At 39.7% G+C, this 19,605-nt stretch overlaps 1 protein-coding gene across 1 annotated transcript; it reads right to left on the bottom strand.

Moving 5' to 3' along the window:
- Window positions 1-1,361: 1,361 nt before the first annotated feature.
- Window positions 1,362-11,519, bottom strand: LOC107698835 (uncharacterized). Its single transcript, XM_016499960.1, has 6 exons — window positions 11,370-11,519; window positions 6,811-6,891; window positions 6,190-6,225; window positions 4,465-4,599; window positions 4,251-4,334; window positions 1,362-1,733 (listed from the first exon to the last, which is right to left on the bottom strand). Exons 1-6 carry the CDS (start codon window positions 11,466-11,468, stop codon window positions 1,362-1,364), a joined length of 807 nt encoding a protein of 268 aa, XP_016355446.1. The 5' UTR covers window positions 11,469-11,519.
- Window positions 11,520-19,605: the final 8,086 nt, after the last annotated feature.

Below are 19,605 nucleotides of genomic sequence, written 5' to 3'. Positions count from 1 at the left end.
AAAAAAAAAAAGAAAAAAAAAAAAAAAAAAAAAAAAAAAAAAAAATATATATATATATATATATATATATATCATTCTGTGGCTTAAGTACTAAATTAACTCATACAAATAGTTTTTGGGTTACACTTTATTTTAAGGTGTCCTTGTTACAGTGTAATTATACATTTAAGTACTGAGTAATATTAATTAACTACATGTACTTGTACTACATGTAACGTGTAACAAGGACACCTTAAGATAAAGTGTTACCAGTTTTTTTTTTTTACATTTCATATGAACTAGAGTCCTATGAACAACAGATGAGCATTGGAAACACCTTGCAATATAAGTTTCAAATGCACTCTGCTGGTACACTGATTTCTAATAAGGCGAATGGCTTGTGTTTCTTCCACAGACGTCTGTTCTGGGAGTGTGTTTGCTGAGCTTTTATCTGTAATTACCACAGTGGTATATTTAAGACAGCGAATGCCACTCACTTAACTGTAGGGGCCCCAAAGTCGCAAAAATACACAAAACTACATGCAGCTGCTTTAAATTAAGTAAAACATAATATTTGGTGTAACCACCCTTTGCTTTAAACAGCTTTTTCCTAGGTACATGTGCACACAGTTTTAAGGCAGTTTGCAGCTAGGCCATTTTATAGGCTTCTTACCATCTGTTTTAGGACTCCTTGATCATATAAAAATTATATTGGATTATTACAAGATTTGCAGAAGGAATGTTTGGAAATGTAAAACTGGTATTACCTACTGGTGCACTAATGAAAAAGACATAAATCCCTTCTAAGAAGCGTCTAATGTGGTTGAAAGCTTAGTGCCTTTAGAGGATGTGCACAGAAACATGTTGCTCAATCGAGGTTTCTATAGTATTTCTATAATAAATGCAGGTGAATGTCAGCTCAGGCTCACCAGCACAAGCAATGCAAGCGGCCTCAGTCTGTCATATAACAGATTCCCTGTGAAACACCTGCGAGCTTTCAAAGAACACCTCACTGCATTTCGTCCTTAAAGTGATTGTTGTTACTTGATTATTAATACAATATGAGATTTTATCAATAAGGCTGAAATACCGATACGAAGTATTACCTTGTGTCTTGACTTGCTGAACAGCGCATGTTTAATAGCAAGGTGAACAGGAATGTAACAAAGTCCAGCACTAAATCTAGCTATAAAAAACTACACTGAATTTAACACCAGAGACAAAGTGCAGATTCCTTCTTTTCCTAAATAAAACAAAATAGTCTTCGTTTTAAAGTTGTTAGCTTGTGCAAAGGCTGTTAAAGAGAAGGAACCTTGGATAAAGTGTCAGACTTCTAGCAGACGAATGAATAAATCTAGGTTCGTCAGCACTTTACGAATGATTTAAGAGAGAACACAAGAATCTGCGCTTTTAGGGATCCCGGGCTCCGAGTCATTCATCCCGGCACCCTCTTCATCAGCTTCACTTTCCAGCAGAGCTTCGGGCTGCGTGTCTGGAGTGGAAGGACTGGGAGAGAACTCAGACGGAGCATCTTCATAGCCGCTGCTTTCATCGTTATCCTCTGCACCCTGACTGAGAAACGCTGGCAAACCGAACGTTTGGTTGCTCGCTTTCTTCAGCTGTAAGAGCTGGCTTGTGTTCAGATCCACTGAGGTGCCTTCACTGTGTGCGAGCGTCTTTCCGTCCCGGTCCACTGACGTCCCCTCCCAGACGGGCCCTGCCTGCCTCCTCTGAAGCTGCTCACTGTTTCCTTCCTGCGGAGGATAACACACTCAACATGATGAAACTTAATCTTGAGACCTATAAACCAATCGCGACTCATCGAACATGCCATTTGAAGGCTATGTGTTGATCAGGTAGTCGGGGGTGTCAGTGAAAACATGTCAGAGTTCAGAACAGTAGAAAAATTACAAGTCAAAAGTCGTTAAATTCAAAAATGCACATTCGAATGTAAAAACCGTACATTGGAGTTTTAGGTGTTTCAGGAGGTGAAGATGAGCCAGCTGACGGAGCTTGTTTGTGTTGTTAGCCTGTCTAGTTCAATCCATTAGATACGGCACTGCTGCGTTGTTAATTCGAAAAATGGCAGAAAAAAGAGACTCAATGGACTTTTCGGTGGACTATAAAGGTAGTAATAAAACTTTCTTCTTCCCTCCAAATCATGTGTTTTCCATCAATATTTGGCATTTTTCCCCTCAACTGCTGAAACAACATGGTGTCTCCGTGACTGTCCAAAGCACATGGAAATGAGGCATGTGACTATTTATCCATGAGATGCTGACACCGCATCGTCTGACACACTAAAGTGGTCCTAATGCTCCCTAACCCCGCTTCTACATGACAAGTGCAAACAATAGGTATGAGTGGATAGACAGTCTGCTATTCTGTGTTCCGTATACCGTGATAAAAGCATTAGCAATTAATCGCAACATGAAAATTTGATACCGGCATATCCCTAGTTAACATTATACATTACACTGTCTGTTTTCTCATATTACTGATGCATTTCCACTTATCGACATGAACCTCTGTTACCTCAGTTTCTTTGTGTGCACGTTTAGGAAATTATATTTGATTTGTGAACGTTTGTTTAAAACGTTATGCACAAGTGATGTCATGTAATCGATTTCAATTAAAAAAAGTGTGGGGTCTTGCTCATTATATTGCGCCCTCTTGTGGACACAGGAGACAATACAATACTTTTTTTCTTCTAGCACCAAGTACGCCTTTACAATTTATATAATATAATTAGAGTATTATTATTATTATTATTCAAGTAAGAAATTCTATTATTTATTAGCCATTTTGGCAGCCCTACTGGTTATGTGTGAACGCATATTACATAACCCATGATTATGTTAATCTCATGTTAATCTTGAGTACTTACAGAGTAGTATTGCATGCTTCATATCTCCAGACAGTCTTTAGTTTTATCAGATTTATAAAAGACAGATACAGCTTTACGCTTCTCTCTGAAAACAGTCGAGCTCCTGGAGGCGTGTCGTGGGCGGAGCTAAAGAGTCACGAGCATGCGCAGCTTTCACGTGTTTATGATGTCATAGAGGGCCATACTCGAAAAAACTTTCCCAAACTTATACGAACCCTGAAGGAGTGTCTTTGGCACAGATATACTCCATCATACATCCAACTCGTTTTTTGAAACTTTGCCCAAGTTTAGCATGAGAATCCAACTCTTTAACAGTGTAAATAAGTCAGAATGCATGAAATAGCACTAGACCTCTCCTTTAAGATCAAGGATACAGGAGTAGGTGTTCACTCCCTTAGCTTCACTTACTAACTACCCAGCAAACATGCAATGTCAGGGAGGCGTTCAGATCATGTTCAGTTCAGACCCACTTGTGTACGTCTGTGGATGTGCAAAACTGCTTCAATATCTGAACGTATGACTAGGGTCCCTCTTGGACATCTGTGGACATACACTATTTGTTCATGAGTTCAGAGCACTTAAAGGTGGATCAGTGATTTCTGAAAAACAATGTCAATGTAACGTCTTTGTCAAACGTTCAAAAGACGTCCACTGAGGAGCCAGAATGAACGTTTTTGCGATGGCTTTTTTAGACGTGTTTTTAGCGTGACATGAATAGTGAATGTCTTTTTTAAACGTATTTTAAATGTTCATCATTGACATCCAAGCAACATAAATAGTGAATGCTAAAAAGACGTCTAAAAAACAGGTCGCAAAAACGTTCATTCTGGCTCCTCAGTGGACGTCTTTTGAACGTTTGACAAAGACGTTAAATTGTCGTCTTTTGGACGTGTCTCCCAACAGCATGCTATTCTCAAATATCTGTGTAGAATTACACCAAAGTATAGTTAATGAGTGATTTCTACATAGCTCTGCTAGTTTCATATCTATCGTATCAGTCGACACTTTATTTTGCTCATAGTAATACAATAATTTCAACTGAATTCTGTATCTCCTGTCCTTTTTTTCTTTATTTGTAAACAAATAAACACCACAGTGATCCTGTTTGTTAGGGTTTACATTGATTTAATTATCCCTTAATTACAACCGAGCACTCGTAACTCACTCGCTTTCATACGCCAGAACTTATCCAGGCACAGTTTCAACAAGCTCTTATGATAAATGATAAAACATAAATGAAACAACAAGGAAGTGAACACACTCGTTGTTCTCCAAATACGGTTATGCAAGCACACAGAAACTGCCAGCCTGTCTCTGCTTTGGCTTTATGCAGCAGTTTCTGTTCGTTTCTAAATGTGCTTATGTAAGCTTAGTCTCTCCTCACCTCTCTTAACCTCTCCAGCTCCAGCTTTAATGAGGCAACCATGTCCTCCGACTTCCTCCTCATCTCTCTTTCTCGCTGCAGCTCCTGCGGTCAAACAGAAAGAGAGAAGATGTGAAATCCATGTAGTGAATCCATTACTCAGTCCAAAGACATCTTTTACAAATGCTTTCTCACTTGCACCTGAAACAGACATCTATCATTTACATCGCAGTACCGTGGTGAGATTCTGATACTGTCTCTGGGTCTCAGCGAGCATCTCCTCCGTGCCCTCGAGGGCGTCCTGAAGACAGTCCACCTGGAACAGAAGAGCCTCCTGCAGACAGTCCTGATAGTTGGCTCTCAGCTCCATCTGCACAGGGGGAGAAAAACTGAGGTGCTGTTGCAAACACCATAAAGAGATATGCTCATTTTGCATCTGAAGAACGAACTGCTTTAGAACGTCTCAGGGTTTGTATGGAAGAGAGTCGGGATGTTTTAAAAGCTTACGGTAACGCTTTAGTTTAGGGACCGATTCTCACTAGTAACTAGTGGCTTATTAGCATGCATATTACTAGCATATTGTCTGTTTATGAGTACTTATAAAGCACATATTAATGCCTTATTCTGCATGATTATACTTTATATCCCTTAATCTGACTGCATACCAAAACGACTGCCTTACTAACTATTAACAAGCAGCAAATTAGTTGTTTATTGAGGCAAAAGTCGTAGTTATTAGTTAGTCAATAGTGAGAAATGGATCTTAAACTAAAGTGTGTCTATTTCTTTTAAATCAGTGCCCCTTTTTAATACAAAGATTGAGGGACACCGGCCAAAAGTAAATGCTGCATTATATCCAACTATATGACATTCATATTAAACTTTCAAATAGTTACATTAAATTTGGTTTCATTTTAGTATTTATTCATTTATTTATTTTACTATTTATTCATTATTAATTTTATTGTTTTTTCCGTTTTATGTATTATTTTGAATCAAATTCACTTACATTGTTCAATGCAAAAACAAATCAAAACGAGTATTAAAACAAAAATATAAATTAGAAATGAATACTTGGCCAGTGTGTGCGTCACTCATTCTTGCTCTTGCGTCACTGTCTCATGTGATGCTGTGTGTTCTGTCAGCTGATATGATGTCAGAGGCAGGGGGCGTGGCAAGTGGTGCTGAGTCCGCCCATGAGGAGGGGCCAAGTTTGAGGGTATAATAACTTGACCCAAACAATAATTCATCAGTGACTTGTATTATGAGCATTATAAGTCAGCCATTGTACCTTTCACTCAACAGATATATTCAAAACCACTGTGTTCATTCATGATTGAAACCTGTCTTAATACACTTTTAAAATTATAATTAAAATGGATTCATGTTAGCATGTCTACAAACCTACAAAGAGACTAGAGCAAAAGTGTTTAAGCAACATCAGCATTTTCACCACAAATGACAACAAAGCAGATTCATCATTGTCCACTTCTGAGCTTGACTTTTATAAATATATTTCCAGTTATGACTTCAATAACGTCCTTAAACCTATCTAGTAAAGTGTTTATCTAATGAGAGCCAAAGCAATGCTTCAAGATGAACAGTTTGTTCACTTCTCAGTGTGCACTATAAAGACAGGAAAACGCCACTGGAGCAGTCATGTGCTTCACAAAGGAGAGCTCACGAGGGTGATTTGCTCATCTAAACGAAGACTCAAGACACTCCTATTGATGATGCACTTAGACTCACCTCACATGAGTCACGTCTCACAGCCCTCATTACCTCCACACCTGCTCCTCAAACTCTCCAGAGTGTCTCAACTCGCTGTGAGGACTCTGACTCTTACAGCACTGACACTTGCCATTTGCAGCCTAGCTTAGCATGCATCACTCGTCATAGCATCTTATGCAATTCATAAGAGTAAACATACAATTTGGTAGAAAAAGTATAAAAAACTTACAGTTTCTATGTTTTCAGAAAGTAGATCATCTTCATTCTAAAAAAAAAATAGACACATTTTCATTATAACAAACAAAAATGTAAAATGTTTCTGATTGGTCTTTTAACAAAACTGATTTGAACTAATTAGTGCACCCTATTCAGCAAAAGCAGTTCTGTAAGAGAGACTTAAAGGAACAGATTTGAAGAAATGTAGCATTCCATCACAAAAAACCCATCACAATAACCTAAAACGATATGACTATTTCACTGGAGTAAGCAGTAATATGGATAGGGGACTTTTAGCCAGAAGCAAGTGTTTGAAGTTAAAAACGTCTTAATGCTGGATGTGTTTCAGCTTTTGTCTTCTCCAGATGTTAACTGATGGACTGGAGTGGTGTGGATTACTTGTGGATTATTGTGATGTTTTTATCAGCTGTTTGGACTCTCATTCTGACGGCACCCATTCACTGCAGAGCATCCATTGCTGAGACACTGATGCAATGCTACATTTCTACAAACCTGATGAAGAAACAAACTCATCCTGATCTGAGATGAGCACATTTTCAGATAACGTTCATTTTTGGTCTAACCACTGCTTTAAACACAATGAGGGAGTGATGTTCTGCTCCACTATACTAACATGGCTTTCTTGTCTTTGTCCTCGTTTTAATGATCCATATCTGCTATCGCTGCGTGACAGGTGTCTGCTCGATTCTTCTGCCTGCAAGACAAAAAAAAAAACAATGACATTATTGATTACAAGTATAAAACAACAAAGAAATATCAAGAAAGTATCAAACTGCATTTCCATGTCATTTGTCACACAATGTAATTTTGAACTAAAACATGGTAAAACGTGTGACTTTGAGGTGTTTTTATGTTGTAGTTACAACGTATATATATATATATATATATATATATATATATATATAAAAACAACAACAACAAAAAACAGTAATACTGGCAAACAGTTCAAATGCATTATTTTATAATAAATAAGCATTCTTTAACTATACTTTATTTCTTTTGGGAAAGAAAATCACGTTTCACGTGACTAGATTTTAAATGGTCTTCAGTTTTTATTGTTTGTCATATCTGTGGCCATGGAGTCTCGTGTCTGCTTACAACTTAAAACTTCAAGATCCCTCCATGATTTACTATGAACTCACAAACATTCTGTCACAGTCTTCAGTTCTGTGTTCAGTTCTGTCACAGTTCCCCCGAAGCGGCAATCCACGGGGCGTCAGAGGCCTCGTCTGCCACACCCAGTACCTCACGCCCGTTCCCGGAGCGTCCCGGGCTGATACGCAGCATGCAGAAATCCCCACTGATGTCGGTGCGAGCGGCGTGGTCAGCTCACAAGGCTCCCGAGGCGTCGGGGCCCCCTGAGGTTCCCTCCGAGGCGGCGGGGCTCGCATCTGGCCTTCCCGAGGCGGCGGCGTCCGCTCACATTTCCCCCGAGGCGGCGGTGCCCGCTCACGGTTTCCCCGAGTTGGCGGTGCCCCCGGAGGCGGCATACGAAGCTGCAGTGCTACCCTCTCGGAAACGGAGGAGGAGGAGGAAGAAGGCTTCTTCTGTACTTCAAGGCCGGGAGGCCTTCCTAGAGCCTGGTGCCCTGCCGGCGCCGCCCAAGCTCCTTGCCCAAGCTCAAGCTCCATGCCTTGCCAGCTCCGCCCAAGCTCAAGCTCCATGCCCTGCCGGCTCCCTCCTTGAGGCAGGTTCCGCTCTTGCTGCCTGCCAAGCTGCCGGCCCCACCCTGGCCTCCTGCCCTGCCGGTCCCGCCCTGGCACCCTGGTTTACCTCTATCTCCAGGCCCTCTTCCACTACACGGGCCTGGCCCACCATCCCTCCCCCTGATCCACCTCCGTTCCGCCTCCCTCTGGGATTTCTTTTGGTGGAGCGTCTGGAATCCTTTCCTTAGGGGAGGGGTTCTGTCACAGTCTTCAGCGGGTGTGCCCAAGATGGCCACCAGATGACACTGTTTTCTGTGAGCACATGGCTTGTGTTGTGTTTGTTTGTTGCCATGTGCTCTCTCCTGTCTATTGTCTTGCCCCGCCCATCTTGTTACCTCATTATTGTTTAAGTTGCTCCACCTGTGGCTCCCTCGCTAGCCTCCTCATTTGGTTTCCTATTTATTCTCCTGGTGTCTGTAATCTTGTGCTGATCCGTCGTTTTTTCATTGTGTGTGTTATTTCTGCATGTAGTGCAGTTCCTAGCCTGCCTGTCTGTTTTTCCCTCTCGGGGTTGTTTTTGTTTGTTTTTGTTTCCTTTTATTATTAAAAGAAAGAACCATTCATCCTGCACTTGAGTCCTCGCTTCGTCTCTCCACACGCACCGTGACACATTCACTCTCTTTGTCTGAATGTCATGTGATGATTCAGACCATTCTGTCTGCTGCAGCAATTATATAAAACACCATAAGCGCTCTCACATACACACATGCTCTGATGATGATGGTCACACTGGATATCTGTTATTTAAAGTCCTCAAAACAACCAAACTTTAAAGGATTTTGAGAAGTTTAAAACATTTAAATGTTATTTCATATGCAAAGCTGTTACCCAATCACAGCAGCGGGTGTTTGCATCAGGCTGGTTGCATAAAAAAAGGCTAGTTCTTTAAAAAACTGTCATCTCATTTGTTTTCTTCAAGACTGGTCATAACTTTTAAAGTCAGTAACAAAACGGTAGACTGGTCTAATTTGAATCTGAAAAGACTGATTACCCCTTTGCTAACTGCTAGTTGGTCAAACTAGTTCTTAAGGCACAGTCTTAGGCCATGTCCACACGTACACGGGTATTTTTATAAACGTTTTCCTTCTTCCGTTTTAAAAAAAATCTCTGTCCACATGAAAACGCAAATGCATGCTATGAAGCACTGTCAAGAACATGCCAAGCCAACAGGTGGCGATATAATCTCAACCGTAAAGCCATGTTGGCCAATCAGAAGCCTGAAAAAGTCTCCAGTAGGTGGCGATAACAGGCTCCGCAGGCTCCGACGTCACAAGCCAAAAACTCCGGTTTCGCTGTCTACACGATAACACTGCAACCAGAGTTTTTGAAAATCTTCACTTTGGCAGGCGTTTTCAAAAATTTTCCGTTTCAGTGACCTGGTGCTGCGTTTGCATGTGGACGAACGGCCTAACCGCGTAGAAAAAGCTGCGGTTTTGAAAGTAACCTTGTTCGTGTGGACAGGGCCTTAACATAGTGGCTGTGTTTATGCAACTTGACCCTCAGAAGTCTGAAATCATGAAAATGCCCTTTCATTTTCTAAATTATCAAAGTTCTGATTAACAAATCCAAATAACATTATAAATGCACCGCAGGAAACATTATAAAATAAAAAATGCAGATCATGAGCCCTTTAAGAGTGAATGTGTGCATATTGTGAACCTGTCTTTCTTGGAAGCCTTTCAGTAAAATAAAATAATTATTAGCAATTAGTTCAAATGCATGGTGACACTTTAGTTAAGGAACCAATTCTCACTATAAACTAGTTGTTAATTAGCATGCATATTACTGGCATATTGGCTGTATATGAGTACTTATAAAGCACATATTTGTCAGAGTCTGTTCCGTGTCTGTGTGTGCTTTCTTCCCCCCACGTGCTCCATGTTATGTTTATGTCCTTATTTGGTCTTCCTGTTTCCTGTTCCCATTATGTTCCCTGATTAGTTCCATTAGTTTCAGCTGTTTTATTAATTATCTTCATTTGCTCCTGTGTATTTAAAGTGTGTTCTGCCCCTCGTTTCCTGTCCGGTATTGAATGTCTGTTGATGTCTACCTCCTCGGCTACGTGTGTTTTCCTGGTTCCCTTGATTTCAGTAAAATCTTCTTGTTGATGTACTCCACGTCTCCTCGTTCCTTGCTCCAACACAGTAGCACCGTGACAATATTAATGCCTTATTCTGCATGATTATATTTTATATCCCTTAATTCACTCCATATCTAAACAACTACATTACTAACTATTAATAAGCAGCAAATTAGTTGTTTATTGTGGCAAAAGTCGTAGTTATTAGTTAGTCAATAGTGAGAAATGGATCTTAAACTAAAGCGTGTCCATTTATTTTAAATCATATGTGCCCCTTTTTAATACAAAGTTTGAGGGCCGCCAGCCAAAAGTAAATGCTGCATTATATACAACTATATGACATTCATATTAAACTTTCAAATAATTAAATTTTATTTTGTTTTATTAAGTATTTATGCATTTATTTATTTTATTATTTAATAATTTATTCATTATTCTTTTTTTTATTGTATTTATAATTTTTAATCAAATTCACTTACATTGTTCAATGCAACAACAAAAAAATCTAAACGAGTATTAAAACAAAAAATATAAATGAGAAATGAAGATGCTTCAATGGCATGTTTTTCCCTGTTTCTCCTTTCTCTTGTGATACGGCATGAGGGTCAGAGTTCATCACGGGCCATAAAAAGACCATTATATTTGTAAAAATAATCCCCCTGCCCACCTCATCAAAATGCTGATTTATGATTTATGGCAACAGTAGATCACAGGTGAACTCTTTTTTCATCTAAACTTCTTGATTGGATTGTAAGAGGCTTGTGTTCGGGACAGCAGATGTGAAACAGACACACAATCACTAACCTCAGCTGGTTTCTGCATTACTGCATTATTAAAACAAACAGAAAACTGTTGTGCAGCTGCTGTCACTGGATCAACTCTTCAGAGAGAGGAACTGACCGACCTCAGTGCTTTTCTGCCTTTAAAGCAGTGCATGTGTGAGTGAAGGCATGACAAGAGACCACTAACTAAATAAACCAATTAAAACTCTGACAATATGTGATTGTGATCAATTACTGACGTCAGTCGGCGATATTTGATACAGGATTTGTTACAATCAGCGATCAACACAAGACTGTAACAGTTTAATATTTCAGCAAACCGAGAAGACTAATTTAAATTTGATTTCGTGTTTCATCGCGAGATTCAGCATCATCGGAGGGTGTGCTCTGATCAAATAACACGACCATACAATACATGTTTCTAATGATCGCGTAAATGATCGTTTACAGTAAAAGCTGTGTGTTTCATTATCTGTCACACAGAGCAGCCCGGCTCCATGATCCCACAGCGAGCATTATGTGATATTATTGTCAACTCATCAGCAGACCGTGAGAAAGCGTCTCGAATCAAGCCGATCCGGACTCTGGAGATGCACTCACTCACGTCTCTGATAATGTGCCGCAGAGACTCGTCCTCGCTCATCCCCCGAGACAGCGTCCGTTTCCTCAGCGAGCCCGCTTTCTCAAGCTTGCCCGAATGCATCTTCCCATATGTAAGGGCTCTTGAAAAGCTCCAGAGAGAACGGCAGAGCAGCCCGTGTCTCGTGAGTGTTTCTCTACCGGAGCGCACCGAGTCGTTCAGGGCGGTTCTGCTGCGCGGTGGGCGGGGCGTGGAGACTCTCGAGTGGGCGGGGCTATTTCGCCATACACTTTCACTCAGTGTGTTTATCTACTGATGTCAGTATTCCACACCAGAGGAACACCCCACCGGAATTACCTCCGTGCATTGACATGCAGCTACACCTTAAAACAATAATCTGTTGAACACTTTGATAATTGGCTGCACTATTTTTAATCTCGTCATTTCATCTGAATATCAACATTTGTGAGATTTACTTAGTCAAAGCATTTTTGTGATTGACTGATCAAATGTTGTGTCTGAAAGAATGATCTATCGGTTTGTGTGTGTCTATTTTGATAACGAGGGATGTTTTTTTTAGATTTGTGGAGTAAAAATTATAGTATTTAGTAAGTGACAAGCTAAAATGATCTTTTCTCCCACACTGGGTGTATATATATATATATATATATACAGGCTTCTTGCCCCAGGTAGGTGGCCTCTATTAATAATTTTACATTTTGTGCTATAACAACTATGAGCAAATGTTTTTTTATTTATTTCCCTTAATAACACACAGTAGCCGGGTTTCTATCCAAAGCTGCAAATTTAACTGGAATATCACATAAAACATGTGTGAATAAGCACCATTTCCATCCAACGAGTCAAAAAGAACAAAATCACAAAACAAAAGTCACTTCCTGATAAACTGGCACTAAATATCACTAAGACAAGTAGGAGAAGCCACTGAATATGATCATTTTAATATATATTAAATATATTAATATATATTTATTGACGAAACACAATAAATGCTGTCAATGCTTTCGGAAGTGGATGCTGCTGTTTGGGAACGCAGTTGTGTAAGACAATTATACAGAAATACTTTGACGACAGACTTTGCTCAGGCATTTCAGAATGATCATAACAACATTTCAGATGCTGTGCAACGAGATCGGTCCGCTGGTTAGTCAAGTTGTGCAGTCCCACAGCGCGTGGAAGAATTGATTTCCAGCAACCATTATTCGCATTAACCCTTTTTCACACAAGTTAAAAAATGTGGCATTTCCATCACTCGTTTCTGATGCGATACTTCAAAATGCACATAAAAACTGGGTGATGGAAACATAGCTAGTGACTGATGCATCATCATCCTGCACATGCTAAACTTATATCTGAATATGTTACAATTTTAAAAGTAAATGCACATTGTTCACAAGTAAATGCATATCTTTCTTCATATTACCCAATACTGCTGTAAAACATGGTAAAACTCCACAAAGAGACCAATATGTGCAATGAAGACCAGGAGTCACGTCCGAAGAAGTTCAACCAGTTGACAGAGTGTTTGATGAAGACTATGGCCTCCACATTTCCCATCAACCCCTGCAAACATACCATTAGATAAAACACCATTAAACTAAACACACCAATAGATGAAAGCCATAGCCTATCTTTTAGCTTTCAAGGATGAGTTTTGTCAGGACTTTACTGGAACAGAACATGATAAATACATCCACAAGGAGCTGATATACGACTAATGAATCATTGTCATATTTTAACATTAACCAGCAGTGCTGTGACCCCAAAGAGAGTTACAGATGTTAAGTATATGTGTTAGTGGACACATGGTGCATCATTGACCTTCATGACCACAGACACAGTGGTCTTTACATACATGCATAAGATTTAAAACTCCCATTCTACAAAACAGAACTCAAGATTCATTTGACGGTATATCAAATAAATTCATAACAAAATAAGTGAAGTGTTGGGGAAAGTTACTTTTAAAAGTAATGCATTACAATATTGTTACTCCGTAAAAAAGTAAGTAATTGCGTTACTAAGTTACCTTTTGTGAAAAGTAATGCATTCCATTACTTTTACGTTACTTTTTGTCACCTGAGCTGGGCTTGCTTATTTATTTTTAATAACAAAAACCCCAAAAGCTATATTTTTGTCAACTGTAATATCCCTTTCACACTGAAAGTGAAACGAATAAGCCTCAGGCTGAAGGAAGTGCCTCTGCAGTCACTCCTGATTTCTCTCAACACAGAGAGCAAAGGACATCCTGAGCGTACACCTGCATCAGCCACCAGTGTTTGAGTACAAGGAGCATAGCAGGTGGGCTTTCGAAAGATACAGGCATCACAAGACCTGCAGTGACCTGTCAGATACTGCATAACCTGCAGCCAGATATCAGAGCGCTGCTCCTCTAGCTTCCTCTGCATTTGACTGCTGCTGTTTCCCAGACCTCTCTGACGCAGAAGACGGACCACTGTCATGTCACATGCCAGCTTTGAGGTAAGAATGCAGGGAAACTGAAGCCTATGATTAATGTCAAGCTGTGACAAGATGTCGAAGCTCCAGCTGTTCACCATCTTCTTGCATTTACTAAATGACAGATACTCAGACGCCATGAATTAAGAAGTTTTAACATCAACTACCTGTCTGATTTTCTGGTGCAGTCCTGCTGATGTGAGCTCCTGAATCTGGGCATGTTAACTTGACTCTCCACAGCGTTCTTGGCATCCAGAGAAAGAAGGGGTGGCCAAAGTAGTGCTCTGTCACTGGTAATCCAGTAACTGCAAAAGGGGGCTGTAGAGGGTACCATCACACCCTGTGCACTCTGGTGAAGTCCATTTCCGGTTGGTTGTGGGATGAATACTTGAACAAAGCCTTTGATATCCACAGGCACAGCTGATCAGCCAGGGGCAATGTGTGCATCCAAAAATGAACAGAAAATAAAAACATAAACCTGTAATACAGTACCTTACAAATTAAAACAAAAATAGCTTTCAGATGTTCAGGAGCATACTGGACATTTGAGATTGCAGCAAGTCTGCTTGTGCAACTAGTTCATGATCACCTGCCCAGATGACTCAAACAAGACCATGCTAGTAGATTCTACAGGCACTGGCAGAGTTGGCTAAAATGTCTATACAAATATTCTAATTAAAGATACAAAGAAATTACAACAAATTTTACAAACTATAGCAATTTTGCTGCACTTTACTCTATACTAACAATCACTATAAGCACGGTCAGATTTAGAAAAAAAAGTCCATTCATATTTCCAAAGACTGCCTACCTGGTTGGGCTGTGGTGATGTTAACTTTTTTTGGGCTGCTTTGCAAAGGCTCTGTGGATGGCGTGTTTCAGCAATCAGAAGGGGACAGACAGAGGAGACTGAAGGCAAGGACTGTGGGGCACTGGAAGACCTCTGTGAGATATGACGGGAATTTGTGGAACCCTTAATGGCCTCACAACCCTCTGGAAAAGTCCAATGTACCCCACCAAGGCTGCTTTATTAGTGTGGTGATTTTAGGAGTCTTTAACTTCGGATGATTTCCTCCACTTGCTTGCTACCAGATTTCCAGCATAACCCAGGGCATTTTCAGCAACCCACTTGAAGGTCTGACCTTTGAAGACTCCAAACTGTATCTCATGTTGCCTTAGAATGTACATTTTATTGCTTGGGTCTTCACCTTCGCACAGTACAGCTCTCCTTGCAGCCTCTATAAACCCTATCTGGAGACAGAGCCCAAGACCAAGGGCTCTTTTTGTTCTTCTCCTTCACACTTAGAGCTACGGACGTGTCACACATATTTATTCTCCCTTCAGGTCTCCACCTATATTTAGGCTCCATTCTATAAAGTACGGCTGCAAGCAGCAATGACGGGATTAAACACTGACACCAACATCACTTGAAAGTAGTTGTTAAAGCACACATGTTTTTTGGGGGGTTTTTTTTGGCCGTGCTTCTTAAAGAGCCAATCGGGGCTTGAGTTCGAAGTCCTCCATTGGAGGGCAAACATGCATTCCCTGACCGGGAATCAAATCGGGCTGAATCTTAACCACTAGACCACCAGGGAAGGGCTGGTCTGCGCTAGATCTCTATCTAGGTCTAGATCTCTATCCCAGTGTCTGGGACTGCACACTGTAAAAGGGTTGCTGTAAATTTTACAGTAATTTACTGGCAGTTGGATGCCAGCAAGTTACTGTAAAATATTTACAGTATAATTACTGTAATTTCTTTCTACAGTACAAATACCATATTTAATTTGCAGTATTAATACCGTATTTTCATTTATAGTATGAATACCGTATTTTTATTCACTGTATGAATACCATATTTGTATTTACAGTACAAGTACTGTATTTCATTTACAGTACTATAATTGATTTCTTATTACAGAATCAGGATTTTTTTTATGATTTGAGTTTAGCTTCGTTTACTTTAAACAAAAATAATTATCTACCTGTTAAAAACAATCTACATGATAATGTTGCAGTAAAGTTGATGAAACGTATCTAATCGCAGTAGTCAAAGTTTTATTTAACACAGAATTTTATCTCAAAATACTCAGAAAACAAATGAACAAAACAACCAAACCTAATGCGATGAAAACTGAAAAAAATAAAGGAAACACAGAGTTTAAAAGACAGACAAACCAATGAATGAAATTAATAACAGGTGTAACTGATGATCAATTAATGAAAAAACATGGAAACCAACTGAAAACTAGGCCTGCGTCTCAATGTGCATACTATCCATCCTAAATATTATGTGACATTAGTAATATTCAATACTATTTAGGGTGGATAGTATGTACATTGGGATGCAGGGTCAGTCACAGAACTAAAACCCTCCCAAAACAAACAAACCCAGAATATCCCTAAAACTACAGCACCGATTTCTCACGAACATTTGTCTTTAAAATATGCTGTTTACTTGTTTAACTGTTTAATTGTTTAACATTCAATTACAAACATACAATTTACAAATGTGTACAAATTCATCCTGGGTATTTGTAAAATGGTTAAAATTTAAACATGGTAAAAAGTAGAACAAGCCTTACAAACATCAAACAGTAACACATGTTTTATTGTTGTCGTCAGTACGGTTATATTTCAGTAATTTTGCCAGTCGAAGTCAACAAGCTCTAAGATGCCACAAGGGGATTCAGGCTGGTGATTTTTCTTTGGACCCTTTTTCCAGATGTCCGGCTGATCTGTGATTTTGATTGGCATTTGGTGCCATCAGGGTTTATTCTTAGAATGAACCTGCAAGCACAACAAAAAAAAAATAATTATCAAACCACTGTTTTCCCACCAGTCAGAACTTGGTGCTGTATGCACTTTGATGTTAATAAAAACAATATGTACTACATCTGAATGCGCCTACAGAGAAGGTACATAAAATAATCCATCACATTCACATCATTGAAGCTCCATCCATTACAACCAAAGTATATTTCGTTATCTGCTACTCATTTGGACGAAATGTCAGCATTTTGGTTATGCCATTTAACCTAACCCATTTATCTATCCATTATCTATAACCATAGTTTCTCGAGTTCACATATACATATAATTAAATAGAGTAAAGTTATGCGTATTTGGCGTGCTGTCAGCGGGGAGGGCTCCGAACTCTGAATTTTGGCCCGAACCCAGAGTACTCCCCCGGATGTGGTAATAATAGATAGAACTAGAAGTGAGGAGATGGGGTGGTGGACGGATGCTGATAAACTGTCAAACGAACAGAGGTAAGTCTGCTGTATACCCTGCAAACAAGCTTGCACTGGCCCTTTACGGACCCACTTAGGGCTGCCAGCGCAGGGCCCCTCAGAATTTGCTCATTGGCAAAACGTTGGCCCCTTAGCACTGGCCCTGCACAGGCAGCCCTCACTTAGCCTCCAGGAAGCCTTAGCGCTGTTTTATTGAAAATAATCAAGTTTGAAGTCACCGTTATGGAGGAAAGCGCTTGCTTTAGTTGGGTTCCTGACCCATGACTTTTTAACTTCAATGGTTATCTGGCTGCTGCAACTGTTTCTGAAGCACATTTGTTATAACAAAAGCTGTGAGAAGAAAAACTGATCAGATGGTGTCTCATCCAGAGGCTGGTCTCTGAGAACATTATTTAGAGTTAATAATTTTGCTTTATAGTAGCCCAAAAATACCACTGCATGAAATTTTATCCTGTTTTAATATTTTGAATGTTTTAAGTCATTATGCAGAAATGATCTGGACAGGATTAAGTAGACTCACACAGATATCAAGATTCAGCGTATGAACCTCAACAATGGTGACAATCAACGAAAAGCTTGTTTTGTGATGTTCAGAGTTGATCTGAATATTTTGTTGATTGTCACCATTGTTGAGGTTCATACGCTGAGTCTTGATATCTGTGTGAGTCTACATAATCCCATCCAAATAATTTATGTATAACAACTTAAAAATGTACAAACTATTAAAGCAAGACAAAAATTCAAGCAGTTGTATTCTAGGGCTACTATTATGTGAAATAATTAAATCTAAATAATGTTCTCAGAGATCAAGCTCTGGGTGAGATCAGGGAATCTGGCCACGATCAATTTTTTTCTTGCAGCTTTTGCTATAACAAATGTGTTTCAAAAACACAACTTAAGTTGAAAAGTCAAGGGTCAGGAACCCAACTAAAGCAAGCGCTTACCTCCATAACGGTGACTTCAAACTTGATTATTTTCAATAAAACAGCACTAAGGCTTCCTGGAGGCTAAGTGAGGGCTGCCCGTGCAGGGCCAGTGCTAAGGGGCCAACGTTTTGCCAATAAGCACATTCTGAGGGGCCCTGCGCTGGCAGCCCTAAGTGGGTCCGTAAAGGGCCAGTGCAAGCTTGTTTGCAGGGTATATACCTCTTGTTGTTAGTTGAATTGATTAGCTGAATGCTCTCCACTTGTGCTAATTAGGTTAATTATCTGAAACTGCGCCTCCCGAATTTAAATAAAACATCAAATATCGGTATTTTTATTTTTATTTGACTTGTATTAAAAGGACAACATTGGAGTTTATCTTCATAACCTATTTGTATAATTCAAGATCATGAAAAAAGTTCCAGCAATTATCATGATATAAAGATTTGATACATGCCTATGACATGTCTTTTGGACTGGGGCAGGAAAGCATAGCAGCTTGAGGAAACACAGTAAAGTCAGATGCATACCCAGGACATTCTTACTTTGAGGGAACCATGCTTACCACATATTTGTTAATTTTATGAACGTAATGGCCAATCAGAGGTGTTTCAGTTAGCATCCACTCACCGGTAGGGCTGGACGATTAATCGAAAAGTAATCGAAACCGAAATTCAGAACCTCTAACCGTCGTAATTTTCCCATGTCGGTTATTTCAGTTTTTTATCCTGTTTAATACTTTTCCCTTAAAAACATACTACCGCGTGTGTAATCACGTGAATCCGCCCCGTCCAGTGAGCGGCAAGGAAGCAACACGGAGTCAACACACACAGACGGCGCGCGAGCGCTGAGCCCTGAAGTGAGATCACTTTCACTTGCATCTTCACTAAACTTTGTAAGCTGTATGTGTTTTAAGGCTTGCCAGTTTTCACATTCAAGAGATTTTAGATCATCAAATGTGTATCATTATATTGAGCTACTGGGCGGATGCATGTGGCACACGAACACTCATACAGACAGTAGCTCGCACATCACGTGAAGATCGCACGCACAGAGAGGAGCGCAGAAACTCGTGATCAACACTGTCCTGTCATTTATCACTAAAGTAGCTTACAAGCTCAAAAGTTATAGCATATATTTTTCTACTTTTGAAGTAACTACTTACAACTCACAGCTTCACAATTAATAGAGAGATGGCATGACTAATTCAACGTCTCGATTAATCGAACATTTGACCTCGATTACGATTAATGAACGATTATTTTGTTTGTTTTTTGCCCTCATAATTCTTACAAGGTTTGTACTGTAAATATGCTTGCCTATTAAAGGTAGGATATTTTTTCCTAATGAAAGAGTGCTCTGACATAACAGATCACTTTCAGCAGTTATTTTATCTATGTTCCTAACATTTCTTACAGATTTCTGCTCGTAAATCAGACAGAATCGGGCAGGAGCAGAACTGAAAAATCCATCCCGCACAGGTCTCTATTTCATTGTTGGTTAATATCATAATGCTTTAGTTTTGAATTAATTTATGAATACCTCTGAATGAACTCAAGCATATGTACGGAGCCCCTAAAGGGACATGGTGGTGGAAAAAAAATTCGG

The sequence above is a fragment of the Sinocyclocheilus anshuiensis genome, unplaced genomic scaffold (assembly GCF_001515605.1).
Source record: "Sinocyclocheilus anshuiensis isolate Anshui unplaced genomic scaffold, SAMN03320099.WGS_v1.1 scaffold638, whole genome shotgun sequence".
NCBI lineage: Eukaryota > Metazoa > Chordata > Actinopteri > Cypriniformes > Cyprinidae > Sinocyclocheilus > Sinocyclocheilus anshuiensis.
The sequence above is the reverse complement of the archived record's forward strand: the minus strand, read 5'-3'. Positions and strand labels throughout refer to the sequence as shown.

Excerpts from the sequence above, each read along its gene's own strand:
- LOC107698835 (XM_016499960.1), bottom strand. The coding sequence starts at position 11,468 with ATGCATTCGGGCAAGCTTGAGAAAGCGGGCTCGCTGAGGAAACGGACG. Across the intron at positions 4,600-6,189 it reads TTTCTGAAAACATAGAAACT|ATGGAGCTGAGAGCCAACTA; the intron begins GTAAGTTTTTTA and ends CCCCCTGTGCAG. Across the intron at positions 4,335-4,464 it reads AGTATCAGAATCTCACCACG|GAGCTGCAGCGAGAAAGAGA; the intron begins GTACTGCGATGT and ends GTTTGACCGCAG.